General features: G+C 42.4%; 1 protein-coding gene across 3 annotated transcripts in view; it reads right to left on the bottom strand.

Moving 5' to 3' along the window:
- Positions 1-12,199, bottom strand: part of svep1 (sushi, von Willebrand factor type A, EGF and pentraxin domain containing 1) — an 87,881-nt gene extending 75,682 nt beyond the window's left edge. For 2 of the 3 annotated variants that reach the window (XM_051428743.1, XM_051428745.1), the window contains exon 1: positions 11,064-12,198. In XM_051428743.1, the coding sequence (XP_051284703.1) occupies positions 11,064-11,612 (549 nt within the window). In that variant the 5' untranslated portion in view covers positions 11,613-12,198. Of the gene's footprint in view, positions 1-11,063 lie in introns of all 3 variants that reach the window. The other variant, XM_051428744.1, reaches the window with a different exon arrangement.
- Positions 12,200-13,717: the final 1,518 nt, after the last annotated feature.

The raw sequence follows: 13,717 nt of genomic DNA, 5'->3' as shown, positions 1-13,717 counted from the left end.
CTGACATCTGTGTTTTACAGAGCCAGGAAGTGTACAGATTATTCTCTCCGGTCTCTTGTGCTGAGCTCCAATCCCCCATTTTTTCGAAAAAGGAGTGAAAAAATGTGCAGCGGATAATTGTGTTGTTGCAAGTAGCATAGAGTATAATTTTTTTTGTGCCTGGGTTGAAAGACGAAGAGGTGTGCGGTAATTTCCCTTCTGTCAAAAGTATCGGACTCCTGATGCATGTACAGTACCAGGAGAACAAGAATGAGAAATAGCTCGAGGAAAAAGTAACAAAAAGAAACATTTGTGTGAAACATGTCAAACATTTGATATGTCCTCTTCCTCTCTATCATTTTCGCTCATTCATAGTCTAAATCCCACTTTCTTGTGTATAGTGAAAACAATGAAGATGTCATTCTGATAAGTATCCACAACCGCAGAGCCACAGTCATTTCCACTGACAATCTGGCTGAGCGATTGTCCCGGCGACCAGTTGTGGTTTGGAGAAAGTGAAGGATCTGAGTGTGCTTTCCATCTTCAAGCACACAAATAAACTGTTTTCTCTGGTTTACATATACATGCAGAAAAGGGAAAAGGGAACATGCAAACTCAAAGGATTAAAAATCAAGAGGCATGCATGTGCACGCACGCCTGTAAACTATTCATACATTAATCTAATACACTGCATTGGTAATAAAACAGAGCAGGTATCAGCTAGTTGTGACCAATCCACATTAAATACAGAAAGTTTCTTGATTACTGTTATAAAAAATTATGATTTCTTATAAACTTTCTAAATATATTTAGGTAAAATCAGCAAAGCCTTAAAAAAAATATTGGTATATGAACTGGAAAAGTGTAGTTATAGCCTCATGCTACAATGTCTTACGCAAGATTGATCCAATCAGATGTGGGGAATACAGAAACCACATTGGTATTAGATAAGCACATGGACAAAGCCCTGACTTTACATATCATAATCTGTATCAGGAGAAACAAATTGGGATCAGTGCATTAATAACTTTATACACACACACACACACACACACACACACACACACACACACACACACACACACACACACACACACACTCTCCCTGTTGTTTCCACTGGCCTCAATCACCTCATTTTCATTCTCTAACTCTTTTTCTAACTGGAGTCGCTGGTTTTGGCCGGAGCAGAACCCAGTTATTTGACCGCAGCAGCTTTCGCCCGAGGCCAAGTGGGACACTCTCCACAGCGTCCAAACCAGCACATACTGTACACACTGACATAGCATAGCCTCAAGGCAGGAAAGTTAGGCGTGACGCAGAGGAAGAAACGGAGACAACTGCAAACAGAAAGAAATGAAAGAGAGAGACAGATGGACAGATCACCTGGTGCTGTGGAAAACCGAGACAGCGAAAAAAAGCTGATTCAAACAGTGGTGGGAGAGACAGCGACTACGGACTCAGGAGCTTTTGCAGAAGCCAAATACTTTATCTGCAATAACTGCAGTAATTTACAACCTTTCAGCAAAGTCTAGAATAACTGAACAAAGACTGATTTTTTCACTTTACAATTCCAAATAGACGGACAGCAAAACATTTCAAGCTGGCTAAATTTTCTTTGAACACGCAGACAACCTCCTGTATGTATGGATGCACACAAAAATCTGCATCAGCCGCTTCAAATCCATTCAAAGCCACCAACGGCAGCCAGCTCCGTCAGGATCTATCCGGCATGCACTAGGTTGTCTCAGCAAGGGGTTTTCAACACTTAGTTACGCAAAATAATGAATGTCTATGTCTGTATGTGTAGTAAGTGCATTCAATTTGTAAAAATAAGATGGTATTGTATGAAACCTAATCGGACCAGCTTGCTTTCTGGACTGTTCCCCTCCCAGATAAATCAACACTGGGACTCTTCTTGGCAATGAGATGGATGTGAAACCTGAACTTGAGTTTTTCTCAATTTGTGTTGGACTCATAGGGGTTCCTGAAGGGGGATTGCCAATCTCCTAAAATAAGATCTAAAGAAGTTGAGGAAGGATAATGAAGGTAGCTGAAGGACATAGCATGGCCTTACATTGCCAAGTCTACGGCTGCTGTAGTGAACACAGATGGGTCCGGGACGCTTGGGGAGCTGTTGGAGGAAACCAGTGACCTTGAATTGGGCTTTAAAAAAAAAACGTCTCTGCTGTCAGATTGAAGGGTTTTGTTTCAAATGAGATATCCAGTATTTGGAAGATCTATTACAAAAAAGATTGAAACAGATTGTGTTGCTATTTTAGAGGTTGTACATCAGCACTTGCTTGACTCTTGGTTGGCAAATGGCACATTCCCCGACAAGATAATCTGCATTGAAGAAAGTTTAATTACTTCTGTAATAGATAGGGTGTGTCTAACTGGAAAAATAAGAGACTGAAATAGTCCCAACTGCTACAAATGCAGTAAAGAGATCTTTGTAAGCGTCCAGTTTTCTGACAGGTTGCACGTATTTGCCACTTTCAACCTCTTATTGTCCTTTCTTCATTATAGTGAGCTGCAGAAGTTCCCTGTTGCCATGAGCGCTGAACTCAGCTGACCTCTCAGCCTGCATATCTCTGCACTACCTGGTTGTCTGTCAGCACTTTTCTACAGATATGTGACAGTCAGAGAATTCAAAGTTATCAGTAGATGGTGACAGTTGTTAGAGAACAGAGGGATCCGTTGAAACACAGCTGTTGACCATCTCTTCATACAATTATTGTAGATGCTCTGTACAAGAGAAAAATTAAATAATGTGATGAAAAACAGGTAAAATATATATTCAGGAAGCATTCCTGCTTCGCATATTGATTGAAGTTAGATCATAGTTGTGCTGTTTTTCTATCTGAGGTCAGTTGCATCAGGCCGGCATGCATGTTACGGTGAATGAGGAGGCCTCAGGGTCCTTCTAGACGTGCAGAGGTCGGAAAGTAGGCCCCTGTTTCTGGAAAATATTCGGTATACATTTCAGAGACGAGGGCAAGGGTGAGCAGAGTGTGACGAGAGAAGGAACATGAGGGCACAGGCCACCGTTAAGTAACAAAGGCAAATATTGTCTATACAATTACACCAGATAAGAGTGTAGTTTAACCACTAGGGCAGTCTGTCACAGATGGTTAGTTATTCAAGTATTTATCTTTAAACCTGTAATAACTGATTTTATTGGAAGGGGAAACAAGCATTAGCATGACCTTTTAAGTTGATATGACGAACTTGTTAACTAACAGTTGCTTATTCAAACGTCCAGAAGGTACGGAGCAACAGCATCAATCATTTACAGCCCTGTTTCTGGTATATATTATCATAAAAAGACAAAGACAAGCAACACATTTTCACATTTGAACAGCTTGAAAAATGATTTAATCAAAATGTTTTGGCTTGAGTGGTCAAAGTAAAAAACAAATCACCACCGCCTCCCCCAACCAGAAGTATTAACGGTGACAATACTGACAAAATACAGCTCTGTCAAAGCATTTTGTGAGAAAAATGCTCCAAAGGGCCTCAGTGAAGCATACTTGAGGTTGATGGACAAAGATATGAAAGGAGAGAATGGAGAATATTTCTGTCAGAATGATTCAGTGTGAAAAGACCCAGAGGAGCTGAACCCGAGACTAAAGCATTTCTTCCTCCGAAAACCCAAAACATACACTCAGACACACACACACACACACACACACAGAAGCACACACAGTCATGTTGAGTCTATTGTCTCGATCACCATGACAGTGTCTGAATAACTTTCCAACTACACACTGAGCACAGGCGCCAGGTAAGCATCCAGTAAAGGTGTGTGTGTGTGTGTGTGTGTGTGTGTGTGTGTGTGTGTGTGTGTGAGGAAAGGACTTGTATATGCTCTATTTCAAAATTAGATCATTTTTATTTGAAAAAAAGCCACTCCTATTACAATATTTCCTACATTTACATTCAGGCCATGAGAAGGGAAGTTATGGGTCATTAAGATATCTGCTTACAACAAAATTACATTTTAAATATATCATCATCTATGTTTTGAAAACCTGACCAAAAAATCTGGGACTTTCAGGTACAAGCTGCTTTCCAAAACCAATATACTATGTAATAAAGTCAAATCCTGTATATATTCAGGCATTATAAAACTAAACATTAAAGAAACAGATAGAAAAAGAAACACAAGAAGCAAATTGAGTTTTGGAAGCCAGGAACGGCTGCTTTTGATCTAGTTTCTACCTGAGAGTCAGGAGTCCTCGAATGATAAATCTGAAAGGTCACATTATTACTGGGATAAGAAAGAAACATATTCTGCTACACAAAATTATGTTTACTTTTCTATAACGACGGCTTTTTCTGTGTGAAACACTTGACTGTTTTATCCCTTCAGGCTTCTAAAATTATTCAAATTTAACAACTGGAAAGAAAGAAAATCACCCGGAAGTTAAGGTAGATATTTTTTGGGCTTGACTTAATTTGATAGGGTAGGTCTAACCCAGGTCTAAGCCCTCATAAAGTTTAAGCTTGCAGTGTATTTCCGTCTCTATGCTGCATTTGCTCCAATTGGAGACGCTCTCCATACTCTGCTATTCCGAAACCTCCGCACTTCAAGAAATAAAAACATCTTGTTTACGCTTTCTATTAACTGCAAACCAACTACAACTGGGTAAAACTTTGAGGGACACTACATAATCTGTGCTGTAGTTTGAACCTGCTTACAGTACTGCTCTTCCAACCACTTATCTTTTTTCGGGACAGAAAGCAATCTGCGTTATTTAAAGCCTCACTATACTGTTTTGATTAATCACATCACAGATTTATGAGGTGCTGTATAGAATAATGGTAGTGACCCAGAGTCCACTGCAGACGCAGAAATTTTAAATCTGTTGCCTGGTGTCTGTGGACGTTCCTGTCTGGCCTCTGTCTTATCTGAGCTTTTCTGGCTGGTAGGTGAGTCTGCTCCATCCCTCTGTCTCATCCAACCGTGCCGTTGACCCTCTGATACTGAGGAGGAGGAGGAGGAGGAGGAGGCAGACGGGTTGAACAGAGGGAAGAAGCAGACAAACTGAGGGGGAGGAAATGATTAAGGGTGAGATGGCGGGAAGTGGCAGTTGCGTGGACAGGAAACAGAGACTTTTCTTATCATCTTATCACGGCTGGGTCCAGCCTTGAGGACAGGATCAAAGAGGTGCACCTTGCTTTCATTTGTTACAGTGGGAATTTGTCTGCATCAGCTCTTTCGCTTTTTCTTTTGTGGAGAAGTCATATATTTTCTTCTATTTGAGGGAGATTTGAAGGGGAAATAAGTTATTCTCTTGGTGAAAAAGTAGCTCCCCTTGTCTCTTCCCACCTTTTTTATGGTGAAATTGTCCTATGACTCAGCCAAGAGAATAAAAAAATGCTCCAGTGAGCAAATATGTTTTCTAGAAATGAAAAGGACCCTGAAAGTCAACCGCCATAGACAACATTTTCCAGCATTCAGTTGATGGATGGTGCTCATTTCCCACCTTAATTTGCTGCACTGTGCATCTCATTACCGGTTATTCAGAAATTCAGGCAAAGGCTCAGACTCTCAAACATTAACATCAAGTGTGAATGTGCGTGTGTGCACTTCAGACCAAGAATGTACAGGATCTCTATAGTACATCTCCACAGGCCAAATATAAGCAACTTGCACAAGGCTCATTTAATCTAATAGACAATGTTTTGAAAAACAATACTGCATATTTTGGCTGTAGTGCGTCAGAGCTGACCGCGGTGATGTTCCCCCGCCCGGCACTTTGCTGGGGAGGTCTGCAGCTGAGGAGGAGAGCGTGATGGAACGGCACAAAAATGGGAGAAACTGAAAAAACGGTGTTGACCCACTGGAATGAGACGGGATGGGGGGGCTAACAAACTCAGCCCTCAATATTTGTTTTGCCTATTGTGGCCTGGAAAAGCTCAATAAAGAAAGGCATCATCTTGAGTAAAGCTGTATGAAGTGTGATTGACAAGTGAAAGATCAGCTTGGACTATTTGTACACTTTACTGGACAAACACAGGCTTTGATTCAAGTTTTTCTCTATCCAGCAAAGTGGGTTTTCAGAGATGAGAACTAGAACTTGTAGTTGTATTATGGTTCATTTTACATCTACAATGACTTATTTAAATAAATGCATTTAAATTAAAGTACTTGTTTACAAGGTTTGAAAGTTGGTGAGAATTCAAAATTAAAACTATAAGCTCAATTCATTCTCAGTAGATTCTCAGTTTGCAGGAATTTTGAGTTGAGTTGAGATCTGGATTGAATTTACAAGTCTAGAGCTCTATGTTGACGACACAAGCTCAATGTCTATGAATGCAAGCACATTAGGTTCTCATGCTTGCACTCCAGTTTACAGTCAATAACATGACCTCTCTGACTTATATGACGACAACCATGTGAGGACATGCAGCTGGATCTATAAACTCTGTGTGTGAATTTGTGTGTGAATAATGAGCGTGAACTTTGTTTTCCTGGTACGTTTGGGCACATTAAGAGTCGCTGGGACTTTTCACTGAAGAAGCAAAGGAAAATAACCCACCTGCTCGTCCAACTTATACAGATTTCTGTCCCAGAAACACACTGGCTGGCTGAGCAAAAAGCTCCTTTTATTAAGTGGCTAACGCCAGTAAACTACTCTACAGTCTGTTTCGACCCAGACTCAGGCAGAGCCTAACCAAGAGTCAGGTAAAAACATTACTGTGAATAACCACCAGAAAGAGCCACATTCTTTCTATCAATTCCTCAACCCAGGGCTTTTTCCCCTCTTTCTCCTCCTTTTTTCCTCTCATTCTTCCATCTCTCTCTCCCACTCCTTTTCTCTCGTCATCTCTCTTCACACGCTGCCCATCTGTCTGTGTCTTATGCAACTGTGAAGGCAGACTGACACAGTGAATCCGCCAAGTCCAGTTTAGCGCTTGTGTTTGTTTGCCAAAGCCGGGCCTGCCTGCAGAGAGCAAGAGGGGGTTTTATCTGGCAACACATGGCAACCCAGAGGCAAATCTTCAGCATGAAGACAAATGATGAGACAAAAAACAACAAGTGATGGCGGGGATTTTTAACTGGCAATTACAGATACAATCTTTTCTCTCCCTGTATTTTTATAGCAGACACTTGTATCCAAAGCAAGCTATAATAAACGCAACAATGGAAAAACCCATAATTCCTGGATCAACAAGATTACCAGCAACCAATAGAATAAAATGAAAGGCTTTGAGCCATATTGCCTTGAAGATATTTGGTCATGTAAAAGGCAAATGCATGGAAAATAAATTAAATGAGAGCTAAAAAAGAGCCGGAAAATGGATTGACTTTTTCAGGGCAATTACAGTAAGTAGAGAGGAAAGGAATATGATTCAGTATGGAGAAGGTGATGTGAACCACTTCTGTCTCAGGTACAGTACAGTACTTATTCCTCAGGGACTTGAAAACAGTGACTGAAAGTTATCAATCAGCTCCTTTGTACGGCTGTCGTGAAAGTGCTGGAAAACTACAGCGTTGTGAGCGATGTCATCATCTACCATGTTATCGTGTCTGACATGAGGTTGAGGAGAGACAGATCCTGAAATGAGACGCTGTGAGTCATTATGACAGAGTGCAGCACTCTTAATAAACTCATACTGTGTAACACGGACCCTCATCTACAGCATATCAGACACACAGACACAGAATGATGGTGCAGCTATATATCAGTAAAGTAAAGAGAGAGAAGGAGCTGGGTATCGTATTGTGTACTTAATAAGGGCCGAATTTGTATTGGCACCGTTTTGATTGAAAGATTTCTAATGATGTTCTCAGTATGCTTTGAATTTAGTGCTTGACAGATTATCTAAGTGTCTGAAAACTAATTTCCAAGTAGAATCTAAGGGGCTGCATCTGACCATTTTTAGTACTTTCTGAAACCAACAATCCAACACTTCTACTACACAGCGATTGATAGTTAATGTGGAGTGTGCACCCTCATTCCTCTCCCATCTCACCCCTTTCTACGACTGGTAGGCTTCTTCTTAGAGTGTGGCCGAACAGAGACACTATAAACAGTTTAGGCGTGGTCAGATGAAGTGTATGAGACATTAAGTGAGAGTTAGAGAATGGCAAAGTGACTTATTTAGCTATAACCAGCCTGTATTACTTCATTTCACTCACTGTGCAGACATAAACACTGCGTACTCAGTTGTATGTTTACACATCAACTGTATATGCTAGTTTAACCCTAAATACAATATTTTCCTAAAACTGAAAAAAAAAAGAAGAAACTCTTGAATAAGAAATCATTTTGAGACCTACATACATACAGTAAAGCGTACATTGATGGTTTAGTGTATGATGTATTAGGTGAAAGGAGAGACAGCAGACAGATAGACAGCAGAGAGACAGAGATGAAGAGTGCTGGAGGAGAGCCCTGTCTCTACATGCACGGCTGGTGGAAAAATGTCTCTCTTAATGGATCCCAGCTTTCTGCAGCACTTAGAACAGCCAAGACCAGCCAAGGGAATAAAATATGGCATTATTATTATTATACTGCAATTATCAATTATCCTCTCTCTCTTACTTTCACTGTCTCTCTTTCTTTCTAACACAGATGCACACGTTCACACACACACACACACACACACACACACACACACATCACATAGACTACACACTTAATTTTCCCTTGAAGCCGTGGATGGATACGTGGGAGAACAAATGCACGGAGGCACGTGTATGGGCAAAAACACAAAAATCACTAACTAAGTGCAGTCACACACGCTGCAAAAGTCCCAATTCAACACGCACTGAGACAGTTGCCCTACAGTTCAGACGGTACGCGATGACAGGCGGAAACGCGCCTTGTAGATTAGTGTTAGCAGACCGATCTTTTATGCAGCTAATGGAAAGAGACGACAAATGCTCCCTTTTTCTCTTTCCAGTCAGACTCAGATGGACGTTACGATCAGGCGATAAATCACAGATGCGCTGTTTTTTTTAATTTTTACTTTTTAACATCACTTCCTCAATCATGTGAGGACGCAGTAAACGTCAGACTGAATCGATCAGGTGTGGGGAGGTTTCTGGAGTACCGGTTGATCTGCTGCATCTCGGTCTGTATCTGCTAGGCTCATCTATCTTTCCAAAAAAAAAATCTCAGCTCCGTGTAGGCTGCACGTAGCTCTCTCATTACTCATACATGGCTCAAGTCGGACGCTCACCATGCAGATGCCATACTGGAAAGAAATACAGTACATAGTGTTTGTTGGCTATGATAAGTGAATAACAGGGTTGAATTTAATCTCTTATCCTAATCAGACTTTGAATCAGTAACACTGTTTGGACTCTTGAGCAGCAGTAATAAAGCCATCTTTGGCGGATTTAGACGAACACATCACTTGATAAATCACCCAAAACATTCTGAGTGTTTGTGAATAATGATAAGGCACCAAAGTTCCCCCAGAAAGCCTTTTCTCTGGATTGTTGTGGTCTTTAGCAGCTGGGACGAAGCCAGCGGCCTCCTTATCAGCACTTAACTGAGGAGGGCGAGCTGAAAACCTGTCCTGAGGGCCAAGCTTTCAGCGCTAAGCCGGAGGATACGATCCAAGGCTATTAGCTTTAAACAGGGAAAGATTGAAGAGTAAACCTGCCAAAATTCAGCTTACCAACCCCCTTTTGTCTGTAAAACTAAGCTGACGTGATTTTTGTTATGATTTACTGTGCATTCATGGAAAGTTCGGGCTGCAGCATCAAAGTGAGATAGATTTCTGAATATATTATTGTTAAAACTTACGATTATGTGCCTGATGATAACGATCACTAATTGGATGTACTTCAGCAACCGTTTTATTCGACACCACGTCATTTACTTGAAGCAGTTGATGTTGCGAACAGTCCACAACAAGCTATTTGGACAACCATCAGCTGCTTCGTCATATGAATGTACCTGTGTCACAGTGGTCTTCTGACTTCAGTGCACCCAGTCATAACATCTATTTTGGATTTTTGTCCCAAAGCCATGATGTCCTTTCATCTGTGTGGATGCAACAACTATCAGCAGACTGCAAAATAACGGAAAGGAGCTTAGTAACAGGCTGCGGTATTTCTTAGCAAGTTTGCAGACCCCAAAAGCACCTGAATCTTTTCCTGTGTGTATTTCAGTCAGAGCCTCACAAAGCTCCTAACTGAAGGCAGATCTGAGGCATGAGCTGAGGTGTGTGTGTGTGTGTGTGTGTGTGTGTGTGTGTGTGTGTGTGTGTGTGTGTTTATACAGGACCAGCCCCTATACCACCAACACAGCTTTCACAGCTGGGTTGTTTGGACTTGACGGATGAACTGTGCCATATGTCCTCAGTGCATGTGTGTTTGAGTGTGTGCGTGCACGGCTGGGTGTCAGGCCGCTCAAAATCAACAAACCATAAACAAGCTAACATTTTGACCCCTTGTAATCCCACATTACCCCCAAATCCCCGCCTCTGCTACAAATTCAGTCTTACAACCTGTAATGGTTCTGAGTCAAAAAACACCAGAATAAAGGAAATTAGGCAAAAGGACTATTGTACAAAACCTTATGAGTAACACTGAAGCAATGCATATTCACCCAGAATGCTTCATCACAGACACAGCCCAAACTTGACTTATGTGTCTTGCTATCTGTTCCATTTTCCCTCTGTTTTCAGTGTTACATGCATACAGTTCATTTTTGAGTATGCATCGATGTGTGAGTGTGTCTGTGGGTTAGAGTGTGCTCACTCTTAATGGTATTTTTATCACTGGAAACTCCTGAACAATTAGCCTGCAAGCGGCTTCCCCTCACTATCTGCTGGTATGTAATTTAGAGGAAGCGGGAGCAGCAACAGCAATGCCACGCAGCTCCTCATTAACATCAACCTTAATAAGCCACAATCACTTCCCTGCACACAGAGCAGGCTGCAGACTAGCTGACACACGCAGACACTATGCACACAAAAGGCTCATTATTAAGATGCAAAGAAAATGAGAGAGTGAGCAAAATTCAGGAATATAAATCAACATACTGTACACACATATAAAGGTACATTTAGACACACTTGCCTCACTGACATTCATTTTATCTTTTGGTCTGACTCACCGCTGCCCTCTGGAAGGCTCCTTTCGTGTAGGTCCCCCCGCCTCTGTAGTTGATGGCCGGGATCTCCTGGTTGAACAGGGAACACTTGTGCTGGTGGGACTTGGGCGCTGAGATGTGGTCCACCCTCGTCACTACATGGGTCTTGGATGAGAAGGTGACCAACGCCACCCGAGTGTCCTCTGGCGCGACGGGGAAGTCGGACAGCATCTTGCGTACGAACCTCAGCTCGCTCAGGAAGTTATTGGCCCCCACACTGGATGACTCGTCCACCAGGAAGACCAGGTCCAAGCAGGAGCTTTTCTCACGTAGCTCACGGACGTTTCGCTTAAACGCCTGGCCGAGGCGCTCCACTTTGCTCTCGGTGCTCTCTGACAGGTTGCCGGCTGACGAGGAGGAGGTTAGGGTTGGCATCTGCCTGGACCGCCGGGACTGCAGCTTGGGTTGGGATTGTTGGGCAGCTGTCCAGGCTGTGGTCCATACATTCAGGATGCACAAGACCAGAAGGCAATTAGTCCACGATGGTGTTAAAGAGTACCTTTGACAAAACATAGTGACAGTCAGCACAGCACCTGCACTGAAGATGGAAAAAAAAAAAAAAGACAACGTGGATCCTCTTCTCAAGTGGAATTCAGTGAAGATAAATGTGTCCTATGCCTGCGTCAGCATCCAAGACAGCAGACAGCAACAGTTCAGTGCAGAGTTCCTCAAAAGCATTGCTGGATGAAGATGAGGATTCTTCTCTTTTCATTCAAAATGTGCCTCTGTCCATCTGCCTCTTTCTCTCTCTCCAGTGGAAGAAAACTCCGGTCTCGTCTGGGAAAATGTTTAGACTTGCTCACAAGGTAGGTGCCTGCCTGTGTTTTCTACAAAAATAAATCAGTATATCTGGCTTTTTCCTTGCTTTTTTTGTACAGTCTGTATGTATGTTTAAAGCTTATTAAAAGTCTGTATAAATCTATGTGTCTGTCTTTCCTCCTGCCTCTTCTGTCTGTTAGTCAATCTTTTAGTCTGTGCATCAGATCCAAAAACACCCCCAAGCCTCTTCAGTCCTCTACAGTCCCAGTGTGCTGCCCCTCAGGCTCCTGTTTGCCTATGTGACGCTCCTGCCTGCACCGTCAGCCAAGCTCTGAATGCTTGTTCCCCTCTTCTCCCCAAATCATTTAAAAAAACACACGGAGGAGGAGGAGGAGGAAGAGGAGGAGGGAGGAAAAAAAGTTGAGAGACAGAGAGAGGCTGAGGGGAAAAAAAGGGGGCAGTCCAGTCATGGCCGTGAAGTCATTTTTTTCCCCCTTCATCTCTCCTCCTCTTTTTCTCTCACCTCCCCCTCTTACCCTATCTCTTTCTGTGTCTCTCACCCCACCTCCACTCTCCCCCTTCTCTCTCTTGTCCTGACGGTGGAGTGAGGTTCGATGTCAGTGCAGCGCCTTGCCTGTCAACTTGTCAACATTCCCAAACAAAACCCATCAGCAGGAGGCGACGTGATCGACTCCCTACGTCCACACGCGCACCATGCACATAAGGTAACATCAGGATGAGATCAAACAAAGTGAGAATGAAAGCTGGGGTGAAGGGAGGAGAGGACAAAGAGATAAGTCCAATTAAAAACTATTAAAGAAATAATACCAGACAGATGCAGGAGTCTGGCAGGAGGAAGGACTGAAACCTCAGTCTGTACATCAGAGTTAGGAAGCAGTTAAGTCTGCTCTGGATACGTGCTTTGTCAAATCACCACTCTTTTAGTAGCTATCATTTCCTCTCCCTCCTCCCCTCTCTTTCGCTGTGTATCTTGTTCAAGAAATAAAAAAATAAAAAAAGAGGAGGGAAGAACTGCCCTTCTCATTCTTTGGATTTGTCTACCTCTTTGTGCACCACAGGGATTCACACACACTCTTTCACTGCGCTGTTTTTCCTCATCTCTTAGGTCTCTTATAGCCTGTCCCTCTTTCTCCTTCCCTCTCTGCTGTCGTGTTTTCCTTCAGTGATTTTATCTGTAACCAAAACAAAGGCAGCCGGTGTTACAGAGGCACACTGCGCCTATTAAACCAAAGGCCTGAGATTTACAGCAAAGAGCTGGCTTCACAAGGAGCTGCAGAGACTTGTGAAGAAGAAAGAGTCACAGTACGGAGAGAGATAGAAATAGAAAGTAAAGAAGTGAGGGAGATCGAGACAGAGAGCGAAGCAGAAAATTACAGACAAAGAAGAAGAAGGATGCCTCCATGTCCAAAAGTATGAGGACACCCATATGTGATTGTAGAACATCTCATTCCAAAACCATGAGCTTTAATCTGCTGCTAAAACAGCCTCCATTGTTCAGGGATTTGCTCCCATTCAGCCACAAGAGCATCAGTGAGGTCGGGTACTGAGGTACTGAAGGAGCTCACATTCATCTGAAAGGTGCTGGATGGGGCTGAGGTCAGGCCTCTGCGCAGGCCAGCCCTGTTCCTCCCATTAAACTCAGAAAAACATCGTTCATGTGGACCTTGCTTTGTGCAGGGCGCAATGTCATTTTAAAAAAAAAAGTCAAATATTTCAAAGTAAACTGGAGCATAAAAATCTGAACTAGGGCAGAAAGTAACAATTATTTTCATTATCGATTCATTGTTTGGTCTATATATATATATATATATATATATATATATAATGTTCATCAGAAA

Source organism: Dicentrarchus labrax, unplaced genomic scaffold, assembly GCF_905237075.1.
Source record: "Dicentrarchus labrax unplaced genomic scaffold, dlabrax2021, whole genome shotgun sequence".
NCBI lineage: Eukaryota > Metazoa > Chordata > Actinopteri > Moronidae > Dicentrarchus > Dicentrarchus labrax.
The sequence above is the reverse complement of the archived record's forward strand: the minus strand, read 5'-3'. Positions and strand labels throughout refer to the sequence as shown.